The sequence below is a fragment of the Bufo bufo genome, chromosome 9, assembly GCF_905171765.1.
Source record: "Bufo bufo chromosome 9, aBufBuf1.1, whole genome shotgun sequence".
NCBI classification, from domain to species: Eukaryota; Metazoa; Chordata; class Amphibia; order Anura; family Bufonidae; genus Bufo; species Bufo bufo.
In genome coordinates, this window is record NC_053397.1 from 38,855,388 (window position 1) to 38,871,928 (window position 16,541).

The 16,541-nt window shown below is 43.7% G+C and overlaps 1 protein-coding gene across 1 annotated transcript in view; it reads right to left on the reverse strand.

Annotated features, from left to right (window-relative positions):
- DCP1A (decapping mRNA 1A) overlaps positions 1-16,541 on the reverse strand; it is a 68,160-nt gene that overhangs the window by 40,133 nt on the left and 11,486 nt on the right. The window contains exon 4 of the mRNA XM_040407767.1: positions 7,300-7,366. Within this exon, the coding sequence (XP_040263701.1) occupies positions 7,300-7,366 (67 nt within the window). The remainder of the gene's footprint in view (positions 1-7,299; positions 7,367-16,541) is intronic.

Sequence of the window (16,541 nt, forward strand, 5' to 3'; positions counted from 1 at the left end):
CCATCTCTTTGATCAGCTAACTGGACTGTCAAGAATCAGACCTCCACTGGTCTTTCACTAATAGCCTACCCCAAGAATAGCCTAATAATTTTGTATGCCAGGATAATCCCTTTAAATAATTAAGGGAGAAGATGATTATTTCATTGACTTAAAAAAATAAAAATAATGATATATCTTATATTATAAAAATGAGTTTCTGTCTGTCCCGACGTCTGTCTGTTCTTTATGCGCGACCAAGCGACTGGACCGATCTTCACCAAATTTGGCACACAGGTACATCAGGTGTCCGGGAGAGGTTCTTGTGTTCGCTAAAGTTGGGACTACTTTGTAAGTTACTGTAAGGAAAGATTCAGACTATGCCAAAACCTTAAAGTCTACACCGCCTTCAATTAGAGTGCACCATACACAATGCAGAGGTCATACATACAATAGTAAGGCTGCCAGCACACGGTGCAGATTTGTATGTAGAAAATACACATGAAAACAGCTATAAAAACTACACATAAATCTGCATTATTTATGGTTGCAAATTTTCTGTCTATTATGAAGGCTATGTACACCTTTGGGGGCAATTTTTTTTTACTAAGGCATTTTATTCATTTGGAGTTAAAAATCCATTTTTCTATTGGTCTATTTTAACAATGTAGAACCCTTTTCTATGTACAGTATTGAGATTCTCTAGTAGCCTGCTGTCGGTTTTCACTCTGTTTCATCAGGCAGCTCAGCAGACGGCTCCTTACCTCTGACTTCCTAAACACTCATTATAGCTCCGTTATCTTACTGATCACTAGTGTTGAGCGAACTTCTGTTTTAAGTTCGGCGTCTAAAGTTCGGCGTCCGGTTAGCGGAGAATCCCGATATGGATTCTGAATTCTGTTGTGGTCCGTGGTAGCGGAATCAATAACTGGTCATTATTGATTCCGCTACCATGGACCACAACGGAATTCGGAATCCATATCGGGATTCTTCGCTAACCGGACGCCGAACTTAAAACAGAAGTTCGCTCAACACTATTTATGACCTTCTAAGGGTGTATTAGACACCCCGATCACAAAGACAATTGTCGGCAGCGATGTTCCCAGCAACATGGGGAGGAGTGATCGCTATGCCATTGAACGTCCCCATGCTGTACAGTGGTTTGGCGGCAACAGATGGTAATTAGACACCACAATCTGCTGCTGGCAAAACCTGATCTTTCAGCATGCAGAAAGATCTGGATTGCCCGATGAACGAGCATTTGCTCCTTACACTGCCAGAGGATCGCTAACGAGCGTACAAATTAATGTTCGTAAGCGATTATTGGGCAGAGAATCTGCCTGTCTTATACATCCTTTAGTAATTTAAAGATAAGGTTTATTAGATAACTGGCACAAAGGGAAAATAAAAATTAGGATTCATAAAGCTAGATAAACAGTGACTGAACGGCTGATTATTTTTAATAAAGACCAATTGAAAATATGATTTCTAGCCCAAAATGAGTAAAATACAAATCATAAAAAAAATTACTTCCAAAAAGGTGTACATAGCCTTTAACAACCCACACTTTAAAAGATGTGCCGCAGGCCTATTTCGATGTACAAACTATGTACTGTGTACATGAAGTTTGGCAAATCTCATTCACTTTGCTGGTACCGTATTATGATGTGGTTTTTCCGCCCGAAGATCTTGGCGGAGCATACACCCTAATAACTACGGCAACCATTCACAAATATCATGAATGAATTATACATTCAGGACACTTTCATTGGCATGCTCCGTATCCTGCGCAGCTGGCAGATCCCGTACAGATTTCATGGTTTCCAACTCTTCTTTTAAATGTTAGGACTTAATACCTTGGTAAGCGACAGTGATTTCTGTAAAGCATCAGCAGGCATAGTCTAAAATGACTAGAAATAAAACTTAAAGGGCATCTGTCACAGTAAAGAAACAGAACTTCATTCTTTGGGCCACAAGTCTCATGCTAAATTGCCATAAAGCAATGATCAGGGGGGGTGGGGGGGTGGGGGGGGTGGGGGGGTGGGAGGGGCTCTCTGTACATAAAGGGCCTCTGTCAGTAGATTTGTACCTATGACACTGGCTGACCTGTTGCATGTGCACTTGGCAGCTGAAGGCATCTGTGTTGGTCCCATGTTCCTATGTGCCCGCATTGCTGAGAAAAATGATGTTTTAATACATGCAAATGAGCCTCTAAGAGCAACGGGGGCGTTACCGTTACACCTAGATCCTCTGCAGCTAACACAACCTCTGCACTTCGATTGACAGGGCCAGAGGTTATGACGTTCCCCATTCAACTGATGGTTTATGTGTAGCTCTCATCTCTGATCGCCTGACCTCAAAAGCGCTTATTTAAGCTATATTCTTATCAGTTAGATAAGAATTGGGCTATAATAAGTGCCAATAAATAATCGGTAGGGGTCTGACTCAGCTGTTTGAAGAGGCCTCATCCTAGGCCAGTAAGGTCACGTTCATTTATCACATGGCCTAGACGCAGCTCAGTCCGATTCAAGCAAATGGGCCAGGGCTGCAGTTCCACGCACGGCCACTATACAGTGATCGGCGCTGCGCTTGCTATGCTGTGAGAAGGCCGCACCACCGCCTCTTCAAACATCTGATCGGTGGCGGTGCTGAGCGCTGGAACCCCACCGATCAGATATTGACGACCAATCCTAAAGACAGGTCATCAACATGTGCCCAGTGTTTAGATCCTAATCGTCCAGTCATGAACACTTTTTCATTGAATACACAAACCAAAAATCGGACTTTACATTCTCTTGCTATGTAGCCAGATCCGGCTAGACTTATGTGTACTGTACCAAAAAAAATCATTAAAAATCCCTGAAGTTATGGCAAAACTACTGTCTAAGACCTAATGCACGCGACCATATCAATTTCTGCGGTCCGCAAATTGCGGATCTTCAAAACACAGATGCAGGCCGTGTGCATCCCTCATTTCCCCTCCTGCAGGTCCCGCACTTCTTACAAACGCCCATTCTCTTCCGCAAAATGGACAAGAATATGACATGCTTTATTTTATTATTTTTTTGTGGGGGCAGTGGAACGACCATTTGGATGCAGACATCACACGGTGTGCTGTCCGCATCTTTTGTGGCCCCCATTGAAATGAACAGGTCCGCATACGGTCGTGTGCATGAGGTCTAAAGGAAATGTATTGGCCACATCACGGTAAGAATCAGGAGGAGCGTCTATTGAAGGAACAGATTTGGATCCGCTGTGCCATGTGCGCAATATAAATGGGACATCACTGGGTACAAATAATTCATCCGGCGGATTATTTATTTCCTCCACTTCAGATAAGGAAGAGGGGGACAAAGTTAATTGGTGAAGGCTGTAAAACAGACGGAAATCTGTTGTGCATCATCCATCATGGAGAAGCAAGCAGGGCCCTTACAAGTCAAAGCGTGTACCATGGAGCAGAAATTACCCTTCCAGATGATCGAAGCATTGCGGAAGGAGGAACACATTTATCAGAAGAAATGAATCCTCCTTATACTGGGAGCATCAGCATCTGGTGACGTGTACGGGGACAGTGGTACTGAGCTGCAGACACCTGAAGATAAGTGTCCTCCACCGGACTGTATGCTTATGGTAATACCCCATGGTGTCAGCCTAAAAGTCTAAGGCCCCTTTCACACGGGCGAGTATTCCGCGCGGATGACATGCGCGAGTTGAACGCATTGCACCCGCACTGAATACCGACCCATTCATTTCTATGGGGCTGTTCAGATGAGCGGTGATTTTCACGCATTACTTATGCATTGCGTGAAAATCGCAGCATGCTCTATATTCTGCGTTTTTCACGCAACGCAGGCCCCATAGAAGTGAATGGGGTTGCGTGAAAATCGCAAGCATCCGCAAGCAAGTGCGGATGCGGTGCGATTTTCACGCATGGTTGCTAGGTGACAGTCTATAAACTGTATTATTTTCCCTTATAACATGGTTAAAAGGGAAAATAATAGCATTCTGAATACAGAATGCATAGTAGGTGATCAATTTAGGGTTAAAAAAATAAATAAAAATTAACTCACCGTCTCTTCTTTACTTCTCAAAAGATGAACTATCGGCTAAAGGACCTTTGGTGACGTCAGATCACATGCTCCAATCACATGGTACATCACCGTGGTGATGTACCATGTGATTGGAGCATGTGATCTGACGACACCACAGGTCCTTTAGCCGATAGTTCATCTTTTGAGAAGTAAAGAAGAGACGGGAGCTACGCGAACAAGAGGAGAAGGTGAGTTAATTTTTTTATTTTTTTTTAACCCTCAATTGATCACCTACTAAGCATTCTGTTTTCAGAATGCTATTATTTTCCCTTATAACCATGTTATAAGGGAAAATAATAAAATCTACACAACACCTAACCCAAGCCTTAACTTCTGTGAAGAAGTTCGGGTTTGGGTACCAAACATGCGTGATTTTTCTCACGCGAGTGCAAAACGCATTACAATGTTTTGCACTCGCGCGGAAAAATCGCGGGTGTTCCCGCAAAGCACCCGCACATTTTCCCGCAACGCCCGTGTGAAAGAGGCCTAAGGGCTAGTTCACGCGGAGCCACATGGAATTTGCTCAAAAAAAAAAAAAGGAAGGAACTGAGCTCAGACTCATTTTGTGAAATTATAATGCATAGGGTGAAATCCACGACAAATCCACAGTGGAAAATGCATCAAAATTTGCAGCCGTATCCTTAGGTACCTAGGAATTTCATACGGATGAGCCATAGTTTTCACAGAGCAGCGACATGCCCTAGATTGAAAATCCTTACCGCAGGGCGGTTTTTTTATGCAGCCTGTGGATGAGGTTTGTTTGATTTTCATCCGCTTTGCTGGTACTGTAAATCGCTGCACAAATCTGCGGTAGCGTATCCGCAGCGTATCCATCCCATGAGACGTAGGGGGCACTGTGCGACTGTCTCATGTATCTGAATGAGGCTTGCAGAAACAGCACCTTTCAGATGTACGGAACGGATTTTGAGCTGCACAAATTTCTGCCACGTGTGAATATACTAATTCTTGGGTTTTTTTCTGTTAATATGTCCAAATAATATATAATAATAATATATCTTTTTAGGGGGTAAAAGCTCAAGTTGTGTAATACAGATTAGAAAAATCCCCTCCGTAGACAGAGTTAAAGGGAATCTGTCACCCGCGATCCCCCTATCCGACTGTCTGCATAGAGCTGTGGTTCACCCAACAAAACCACCGCTTATTCTTTTGTTGATCTGAAGCCATGTTCCAGAGTGAAGATACTTTTATCTTAATATGCAAATCAGGCCTTTGGTGCAATAAGGGCATCACGGTTGCTCTTGGTGCACCCAAGCTCCGCTCCTTTCTGTGACCAGCCCCTTCCCCACTAGGCAAAAACAAGTAGCAAAGCAGTGAATGGCAGCAGTGGTGCAGGTGACAATGGACAGGACGTCACACTTCTGGTCCACAGAAGCAATGAGAACGGAGTGCCAATGAATGAGTCCGCATCCGTTACACAATTTTGTGGAACGACTGTGGAGCCATTCATTTCAATGGGGCTGCAAAAAAATGAGGACAGCATACCGTGTCCTGTCTGCATCCGTTTTTCCATAAAAAAGATAGAGCATGTCCTATTCTTGTCCGCAATGGCAGACAGGAATGAGCATTTTCTATCATAGTGCCGGCGATATGCGGTTTGCGGACTGCAAAACACTATGGCCGTCTGAATGCACCCTAAGGCTGAGCACTTTCAAGGCCATAATCAAAATTTTATTAACCCCTTTAATTAAAGTCTATGGAGCATAGAAAAGCAGACGCGCTGTGCCAAATGTGAGCCACAGATACTATAATGAGACCCCAGGAGATGTTCATAGTGTGAACGTGCAAGGCTTCTGTCTACCTTATGTAGTTCTAAAACAAGGGGCACCATCTTCACCATCCACCCTATACAATAAAATATAGTCCTTGTAGGTATAATCTGTGAGGACTTCTGAGGCTACTTTCACACTGGCGTTTCTGGGTCCGCTTGTGAGATCCGTTCAGGGCTCTCACAAGCGGCCCAAAATGGATCAGTTCAGCCCTAATGCATTCTGAATGGATAAGGATCTGTTCAAAATGCATCAATTTGGCTGCGTTTGACCTCCGTTGAGTTTTTGTGACCGTCTGACTATGCGGAGCCTAACGGATCCGTCTAGACTTACAATGTACGTCAATGGGGACGGATCCGTTTTTCACTGACACAAATGGTGCAATTGAAAATTGATCCGTCCCCCATTGACTTTCAATGTAAGTCAAGACGGATCCGTTTTGACTTAAACTTTTTTTTTTAAATTAATAATGCAAAAACTGATCCGTTAACGGACACAAGCGTTTGCATTATTCGTGCGGATCCATCTGTGCAGATACAAGACGGATCCGCACAAAACGCGAGTGTGAAAGTAGCCTTAGTTATTACCACTTTGACGTGCCATGCTTTAAAGGGAAACTTATCAGAAAATGGCCTATTGATTAAACGAGGATTTTGTGTGGTTTTTTTATAGATACCGATAATGACATGGAAAAAAATGACATAATTTGGCAATTTTTACACGGGCCACTGAGACTTATAATAGGTAACGTTTTCATGTTCTGTAAAAGTTCAGTAGCTATTATCATTATCACCACACCCAGAATTACAATGACAAGTAACACCTCTGTATAGATAACACAGGATAAACCATTCACAATAGGTGATATCACAGCTTATCTGCTCCCCCCTAACCTCTGAACAGGTCACAGAGCATTGCTAGAAAACGTTCCCATAGAAGTCAATGAGTCAGTGCCTGTGTGTGGCCCATGTACTGTAGCTGCTCAGGAAGGTCTTGTGGCCAGTGGGAAAATTGCAATTCTCACATGTAGCTGTAATCCGTCTGGTCTTTGTGAATAACACCTGATGATAAAACACCTTTGCACATAAGGCAACAAAACTGTTCTTGGGCTCTGTTCACATCATGTTACAACGGGAGCCTATCAGAGATGTACACCACTTTTGCTTATACAATGGCATACATTGCATCCTTCCAACAGAAGTATACGATGGGAGATCCTATAAACGCAAGGTTCTGATATGTTCCACTGTATAGGCATGTACTGTCATGCGGTATACCGTTTCTAAAGGTTTTATTTTTTTTATCTGCACAGGTCCGACAGACTGCTTTCTGCAATATTTCTATGAATAAACTAGAGAGAACCCAGCAGACTGCCCTGGTTGGGAGCTAGTAACAAGTCACGTGAACAAGACCTCCAAACGTAGAAGACTCGGCCTCATACTCACTGGGTCATCAGCCTCGCGATCCGCTGGCAGTCATTCATGTCATAAAACCAGATACTGTAAATGGACACTGAAAGAGATAAAGACACATAAAAACATAAGATAAGCATTGCAGTCATCCCTAAAGTGTCTTCTCCAACCACACCAGATAACTGCAAGCCACTCAGAGGCTGCACATTCTCAAACTCAAGAAGACTCGATAAGCCAGACATTAGGACTTTTGAATTGCTGTTTAACATCGTAAAACGGCCAGAGCCAACATGGGGAGAGGGGGGAAAAAAAAAAAAAAAAAAAAAAAAAAAAAACACAAGGAAACATAAAAATAAAATACAAATTCTATCCAATGTATCCTCCTCCTCCAAGCTTTTTGGAGGATCAGATTGGTATTTTGAAAAAGAAACATCTATCTCATCGGTGGTTTGAGAATCCATTAAATGCAAAAACATCTTAATAGGAGAGTCTCATCTTAATAACCCCATTTCTGGATTGCTATAGTGGGATGTCCTTCACAGGGTACCCCACTCTGAGGGCAGAGCCAACAGCAGTTGACCAATCTGTTGGTCGGAGGTACAGTCTCTCTGCCAGAGACTTGTATGGACTATAGTCTAAAGGCAATACATGACACAGCTAGGGGATGTAACAGCAGATTGTTGGCAGGTGGGCAGAGTATTTCGGAAAGTCAAAACCCTTGGGTCACACGCCATGCTGGGAGCGGGAGCAGTTTCCATCTGTGCCGACACCAACAAGTCTAGAAGGAGTCAAGAAGTCCTGGAATGCTCAAAAAAAAAGGTTTAGTGAAGGTACATCAGTAAAAAAGGAACAAAATGCAATCATCATTAATTTGCCCCACCATTTTTTTCTTGCTGGAATACCCCTTCAACAGACAGCTATCCATCTATAGAGATGTGACAAATGTCTGACCACTGTGACCACCACCAATCACTAACAAAGTCCCAAGAAAGCGCCAGTTAAGCACGTGCCCTGCCACACCATCCAATGTCTATGGGGCCGATGGAAACAAGCACCTGGGGATGATGCACACATCCATGTACAATGAGATTTACTAGCATCCCCGTTATTTATCTTCTGACACCTGTACAGGATCTCAATTTATATGCTGCCATTGAAGAAGCTGTAAAAAATGAGGCTGAGCAGTCCTTCGCCGTTATCCCCCCCCCCCCCCCCGACAGGAGGCTTTGTTTTTTTAGCCATTACGAGCATCAGACGTTTCAAATGTCAACAAATCGCCTTACGTGTCAAGATGTTCCCCTGCTGTCACACAAAGCCCTCAGCCTTGGCCGAGACACCACGTCCAGACCCACAACCCCAATCCCACTTCACCGAGCTGACAGCCATCCAAACAAAGCCTTGGCAAGCTTTCCAAAGTTTATACATTACTGAGGGGCTTCCAACCAGGAAACGCTTTATCCGAAATAGAACTTAATGTCCCTATTGATTTGACCATTTTTACGGCAGCATTTGTCCACGAACACAGTAAGATGTGTTTTTGTCTTACTCTGGACCTCTTTAGATTCAGTGTAAGTCGGGCAGTTTCGGTGGTTGTCTGAAACTCAAATATTGATGAGCTATCCCAGGCCCAGTCATCAAGATCAGATCAATGGGGGGGGGGTCAGACTTCCAGTACCACCACGATTCACTGTTGGAAAGGGCTGATACGCTCTACAGCCTCTTCCTAGACATGTGATGCCAAATCCATCCGCCATTCAAGTGAATAGGACTGAGCTGCAATACCAAGCACAGCCGCAAAACAATGGATGGCGCGGTGCGTCGTAAACCGTAGAGGGGCGCAGAACTCGTATGAGGGCTGCAGCCACTTGAAAAACAGCTGATCGTGGGAGTGCCAGAAGTCGGACCCCCACTGAGCTAACACTACTGATCTACAAAAGTTTTAGGCAGGTGTGAAAAAAAATAAAATATATGCTACAAATATAGAATGCACAATATACAAAGAAATGCTTTCAGTTCTAGAAGGGTTAATAGTTTATCAATTAACAAAATGCAAAGTGAATGCACAAATGAGAACTCTAAATCCAAATCAGTATTTGGCGTCACCGACCACCCTTTGCCTTGAAAATAGCTTACACTCTTCTAGGTACTCCTGCACAGTTTTTTAAAAAGGACTCGGTGGGAGGAAGGTTGTTCCAAACATCTTCTGTGGATGTAGGCTTGCTCAAATCCTTATGTCTCTTCAGGTAATCCCAGACTCTATTTTAAGATCTAGGACTCCTTCTTTACGCTGAAGATGGCTCTAGCTGACATTGGCTGTATGTTTGGGGTCATTGTCCTGCTGCAGAATAAATTTGGAGCCACCCTGATTACGTTGCATGATGGGTAAGTATCTGCATGTATTTCTCAGCACTGAGGACACCAGTTACCCTGACCGATTTCCCAATCTATTTGTTGAAATGCCCCCCCAAACTTGGGAGGAAACTCCACTATGCTTCACGGTTGCCTGCAGACACTTATTATTGCACCAATCTCCAGCCAAGTATTTTGAATTTTAGCACCTGCAGCCATTTTTCTGCACCCAAGTTCATATGTTTTCATGCATAGTTGAGTTGTTTGGCCTTGTTTCTATGTCAAAAGGTATGGCTTTTTGGCTGCAATTCTACCATGAAGACCACCTGTGGCCAGACTTCCCTAAACAATAGACGGGTGCTAGTTATGAGCTGGTGGGCATCTTTTGATTTCAAGGGAAGTAAGCATGTGTCGTCTCATCTGCTGGAGTAAGTTTCCTTGGCTGACCACTGCGTCAACGATCCTCACCGTTGCCCATTTCTTTGTGCTTCTTCAAAAGATCTTGAACGGCACTTCTAGAAACACTGGTCTGCTTTGAAATCTTTGCCTGGGAGAGACCTTGCTGATGCAGGATAACCACCATGTGTCTTGTGTTGTGCTCAGGTTTGCCATGGTACATGATCTGTGACATGAAAAGGTCTTCCACAACCTCAATTTTATAGCAGAGTTTGGCTGTTCCTCGCCCAGTTTTAATAGCTATGTACACCTTTGGGGGCATTTAGTTTTTTATTTTATTATTGCATTGTACTCATTTTGAGCTAAAAATATATATTTTTAAATTGGTCTTCATTAAAAATATGATGTCCTTTTTTTGTACAGAGCTGACATGCTCTAGTAGCACCCTTTGAATTTTCTATCTTTTCCGTCAGACCAGGAGCAGACGGACCCCTTATCTCTGCTCTCTGACCTTATAAACACTAATTATAGCTTAGTTTTAATCTTACTAATAAGAATGTGGCTTAAATAAGTGTTTATGACCTCTTAGTAATTTAGAGATAAGGGTTGTTGGATGACCAGCATAAAGTGAAAGTAAAAGTACCAGTCACACAGCTAGAAAAACAGTTAAACCTTTGTGACAGAACAGCTCAATATTTTTTTAATAAAGGCCAATTGAAAAAATGATGATTTTTAGCCAAAAATGAGTAAAATGCAATCATAAAAAAAAAAGGTGGTGTACATAGCCTTTAAGCGGTCCAAACTCTGTTTTTAATCTACATATGAAAATGAAGGTCACTATTACCCGTTTGGTTAATCATACAACTTACTATAAGGGCTCATTCACATGACCATAGGCAGTCCATGCCCGTGCTGCGGCCCTCAAATTGTCGCCTGCAATGCACAGGCAGTTTAAATCCTGTATTGCAATGTGGACTCATTGACTTGAATGGGTCCGCGATGCGCAATATACGGCAAAAGATAGTCCTATCTTTTGCAGGGTGGAGGCACAGACCCTTCCGATCCGTGCCTCTGCTGTGTGCCATATCTTGCGAACCAGCATGAAATTGAATTCACACGGCTGGTGCCCATATATTGCGAACCAGCCATTTGCGGTTCGCAATATAGGCATGGACGGCCTGCGGTCGTGTGAATGGACCATATCAGTCTTTGCAGTCTGCAAATTGTGGATACGCAAAACACGGATACTGGCTGTGTGCATTCCGCATTTTGAGGATCGGCAAATCCTGCCCTTTGTAGAAATGACTATTGTCCGCAAAACGGTCAAGAATAGGACATGTTCTAACTTTTGGTGGGACCACCTACTGGACAAACAACCTACTGGTCTGCACAGGGTGTGCTGTCCGCGTCTTTTGCGGCCCCACTGAAATAGTCGTGTGAATGGACCCTAAATCCTAGAAAATCCCTGACTTTGAGCAAGTGAACCTAGAAGAATTGATGCCGACTTGAAGAAAAAGGGCGCTCACACCAAATACTGATTGGATTTAGATTACTTTTTTGTTCATTCACTTTGCATTTTGTTAATTTGTAACAAACTATTAACACTCCTATTTATAAATATAATAATTTGCAGGTTTTTTTTTTTTTTGTTTTTTTTTTTTTGGTTTTTTTTTTTACACACCTGCCAAAAACATTTGCCCAATATTGCATAAAATATTTGACCCCTTTAAGTTGGTAAGTAAAGTCAGTCATACATGATCAACCTTATTCATGGTGTACTGAGAAGTTCTGCCTACCATATGTCGCGTCTCAGTACGGCACCATTTTCAAAAAGCCTACTTATTGTGATGGGAACCATCTTGTATGCATTAAAAGGCTAAAATCCTTCCTCCGTAATCACGTTAAAAACAGCCGACGGTTTGTTACACTGTATTAGTGAACACAACAGCTGAACCCTTAATGCTGCTGTCCTTTAGGCTCACAGAGGATTGCATATACCGGATGTGTTGTAAGAAGTGAAGACATGCATATAGTTGGGGGGGTGAACGATAGTCACTATTCATATAGGTCGGCTGGGAGATTGGAGAGCGAGCAACAGGAAAATGGCCCGATCTCTGCACAATACGATTTCATTACAAGCTTCATTTCTCATAGGATGCATTGCAGACATTTGTGTGGTAATTACCCACATAAGGAAGCCTTTTGCGATGCATTCAGCAGGCAGGATGCAGCCAAGTACTTCGCAACCAGAAAGAGGAAGAAGAAGATGGAAGGAACGCAGAGTGACAGCTTAATGCGCAGCGAGATAATGAATGCCAGAAGCTGACTCGCTAAGCCCAGAACTAGATCCCCAATCGTCATTTGTCTGCCAACATTGGAGGGCTCCTTCTGTGCTGCTGGCAAGGAGCGCTCGAAATTCCAGCAGAAGCATGCAATGTCATGTATGTTACAGCAACAACGCACCCATGTGAGATGCTACCATATGAGACGCCCATACGCAACCTATACAATTCATTCTGGCAACTTCGCTTAGATACGTCCACATGTGAAATGAGCAGCTACGGAAATAAATATAGAGGTGCACAGCTCGCCAGCGATTTTCTGCTGTGAAAACCCTGCGTGTAATACCCTCACTGCTAAATATTCAGCGTCAGGACCCAAATACCAACTCCAATGGCAAACCACAGATTACATTAAAACTATACTGCCGAAACTGAAGCCATACGAGTCTGGATGCGAGAGGCAGGAGTGAAGATTTCTGCAAGGAGTATATTATCCTACAAACAAATTTAAATTACTTTAAAGGGGTTTTCCAAAATTTTAATACTGATGACCTATCCTCGGGATGCAGCTTCCGAGCTGTCTTACATTTAGACCATTTTCTACGCCTAAAACAGGCGTAGAAAATGGTCAACGAGACGGGCCTGCCGGCCCGGCCCCTTCCCTGCCCTCTTTTTTTAGGCTTGGTATGAGCAGGGAGAAGAAGTCGCAGAACCGTTGCACCACAATCTGTGCCAGTAATAAGCCTCATTTAGGCAGATTTAGGACCCCTAATGTGTCTAGTTCCCGAGGTCTCACATACTCGGTGCCTGCATCCACTTCCTGCTATTTTGCAGGCCAGACAGTAAAGCCTCTATTACACTGGGCGCTTTGCAGTCCAAATATCAGGAACAAGTGTTCATAGGAAAATTCGCTCCCAAAAACGGAAAACTGTGCTGCATATCCGAAGATAAACGTGCAATTTGTTGGCATATTTGCATCATTCATTCAGAATGAATGAGGCAGGATTGTCGGCAGAATATCTCCCTGTGTAACCATATTTATTAGAACTGAATGGGGGTAGAATGATCGCAGCAGGAGTTATTCCTCCCCCAATTCACTTCACATCAGCCTGTTTAATAGGCCGCACCGAGCGCCGATCGATGTTTTTTTATCAACGATCAGCACTCGGCCTGCCAGAACATCCGTCAGTCTAACAGGGTAGTAAGAGTGAGCTCCTTGGAAGAAACTTCTCACCTGCGCAGCACGCAATTAGTGGAAGTTCTGAACGGGAATCGATAGAGCAGCAGGGGGCGCCATGACAAGTACATAACAGCAAGATTTAGACACAACTGAAAACGTGTTATCTTTTGCAACAGCTAACAAAGAAAATCGGCACAGAAAACCAATGTAAAAAAAAAAAATCACCATGTGCAAATAGAATATCCAAGTTTTATTATATCCAAAAAGCAAAACATAAAAGGATTTAGGAAGCAAAGAAAGTGCACAAAATATACAAGGGGGAACAAAACCTGATGAGCTGTAACCACCCGGGCCTAGTCTCCCATATAAAGAGACCCTCATCTTGAATACACAAAGCAGAAAAGGGTATACCTACAATAAACAAAGTAAGGTACCATCCTAGGCTAGCATACCTAAAATAGGATGTAGAGGTGTGTGAATTTTAGGGGTACTGTAGTGCAGGGCACTAACACTATAAAAAGTTGCTTTGAAGGATAATTTAAGGCTGTGAACACCATTGGGGGCAATTTTTGTATAACTGCATTTTACTCATTTAAATTATATTCTTATCAGTATTTGTAGCTCCAAATAACTGCCCCTTTAAGGGGTAATCCCAGTAAATGCTATTGCTGACCTATCCAATATTAGATTGGCTGGGGTCCTGGGGGTCCGTGTGCACGGCAGCCTCTTCCTAGGCCGTGAGACATCACCGTACATCAGTCACGTGGCTTAATTGCAGCTCAGCTCCATTGAAGGCAATGGGGCTGAGCTGTAATACCAAGCATCGCTGATATACGATGTACGGCGCTGTTCTTGGAAAGCTGCCGGGAGCCTGCCTCGCTCACCGGAGCGCCAGGGATGAAACAGCTGATCGGCGGAGGCGCCACGCATCAGACCCCTGCTGATGTGATAATGATGGCCTATCCTGAGGATAGGCCATCGTTACTAATTCCCGGATAACAGCCCTTTAACGCAAGTAAGTAACATGTACCTCCTAATTTCTCAACAAAAAGAGGTTCTGCAGCAACTTTATTGTGCAAGACATAAAATAAGTTGTAGTAACAATGGAGAACATGAGGAATGACCTTGGATTTGGGTGTAATACTGTATAGTATATACAGACATTATACCCAAGTAGGAGCTGAAAATCGTGAAATATTTCCTGCCCAGTAAACACCACAAGATGACAGAACATAGAGGACGCCGTGTTCAGTTTCACCTTCCAGAGCCGAATACAAGATCTCTGTGCTCTGCTTCTCCTGGGCAGCTGTCCAAAATCCAACTCCCCGGCCGCCCGCTGACACACGTTTAATAAAGAGAGATGGAAGGTTCCCTGGGGGAACTACTTATAGCCTTCTTGTGAAGATCCATTTCACGTCATCAAATGGTTGGGAAAAAAAAGAAAAGGCGGTATCCATAGAGTTAACGTTATCAGAGAACTGGAACCACAAGAGACTTGGTGGGTTTACTGAAAATGAAGACATCACAGAAGAGGCTACAGAGCAAGAACAGACTTTTTTGAGGGAACTTCCAATAAACCTGCACCCAATAAATACCTGTGAACACAGCACATTAAAGGGGTCGTGCATTTAATTGTGTAAACCTCGTCTAGTCTCCTACAGAGAATAGTGGCGCACCTGTCACTTCAGTACCATCCTCCCGCTGCTCTCCATGGTTTACAACCCAAACTTCCAGGTTGTGGGCGTAGATGAGCCGCAGCCACGATCAGAAAGCAATGTAACCGCCTACTACACCCACCATCATCCCCTTGCTGACTCCCCCTAATGTTTCCTCCCACACAGCTTTGATATGACAAGCAGTGAACCCTTCCTACCCTGCCTGTGGATTGAGAGCGTCGACCAGCGGTATTTATTCTCGGCTTATTTGCCAGTTTGCGGCCGGATCTCTGCCGGTCCCTATTGTAGTTAAAAGGGTTTTCCGAGATAGTTTTTTACCGATGACCCATTGTCTGGATAGGTTATCAGTATCTGATCTGTGGGGGTCTGACACCTGGAACTGCCACCGATCAGATGTTTGAGAAGGCAGTAAGGGTACTTTCACACTAGCGGTTTTCTTTTCCGGCACCGAGTTCCGTCACAGGGGCTCAATACCGGAAAAGAACTGATCAGTTTGATCCCCATGCATTCTGAATGGAGAGCAATCCGTTCAGGATGTCTTCAGTTCAGTCACTGAACGGCGTTTTGGACGGAGGAAATGCCACAGCATGCTGCGGTATTATCTCTGTCCAAAATTCCAGATCAGTTGCATTAATTTACATTGAAATGTATTAGTGCCGGATCCGGTAATGCGCAGACCGGTAAAAATGTGAAAAAAATTATAATATATAACGGATCCGTTTCTCCGGATGACATCCGGAGAGACAGATCCGTTCTTGCAATGCATTTGTAAGACGGATCCGCATCTGGATCAGTCTACAAATGATGTCCGTTTGCATGCAGATTGCCGGATCCGGCAGGCAGTTCCGGTCACAGAACTGCTTGCCGGATCACTCTGCCGCAAGTGTGAAAGTAGCCTAAGCTGCCTTCTCACAGCTTACCTAGCACAGCGCCGTACATTGTACAGTGGTCATGCTTGGTATTGCAGCTCAGCTCCATTCACTTCTATGGGGCTGAGCTGCGCCTAGGCCATGTGACTGATGAACGAGACTTCTATCATGAAGGAATGAATAACGGAATGCCTCTAAAGGCATTCCGTCAAGGAATTGCGTTATGGTCCGTGGTAACGGAATCCATAACGTACTTCAGTAAATAGCACAACACGAACCCGCACACAAACTTCAAAATATGAAATTCGCTCATCCCTAGTATGAATAATAGAAGAACAGTACAACATATATATATCAATCACAAGGTTGGAGTTTTTCCTTCAGCAGAAGATGCAGCACAAATCAGCAAACTAACGGAGCTGTGGTTTTAGACACGAATGAGGAGAGGGCGCCATTCACTTGATGGATATTCAGCTCCCGCTTTACAGCTTGCCTGGAGCTCAGCTGCCATAGAAACAGTGTT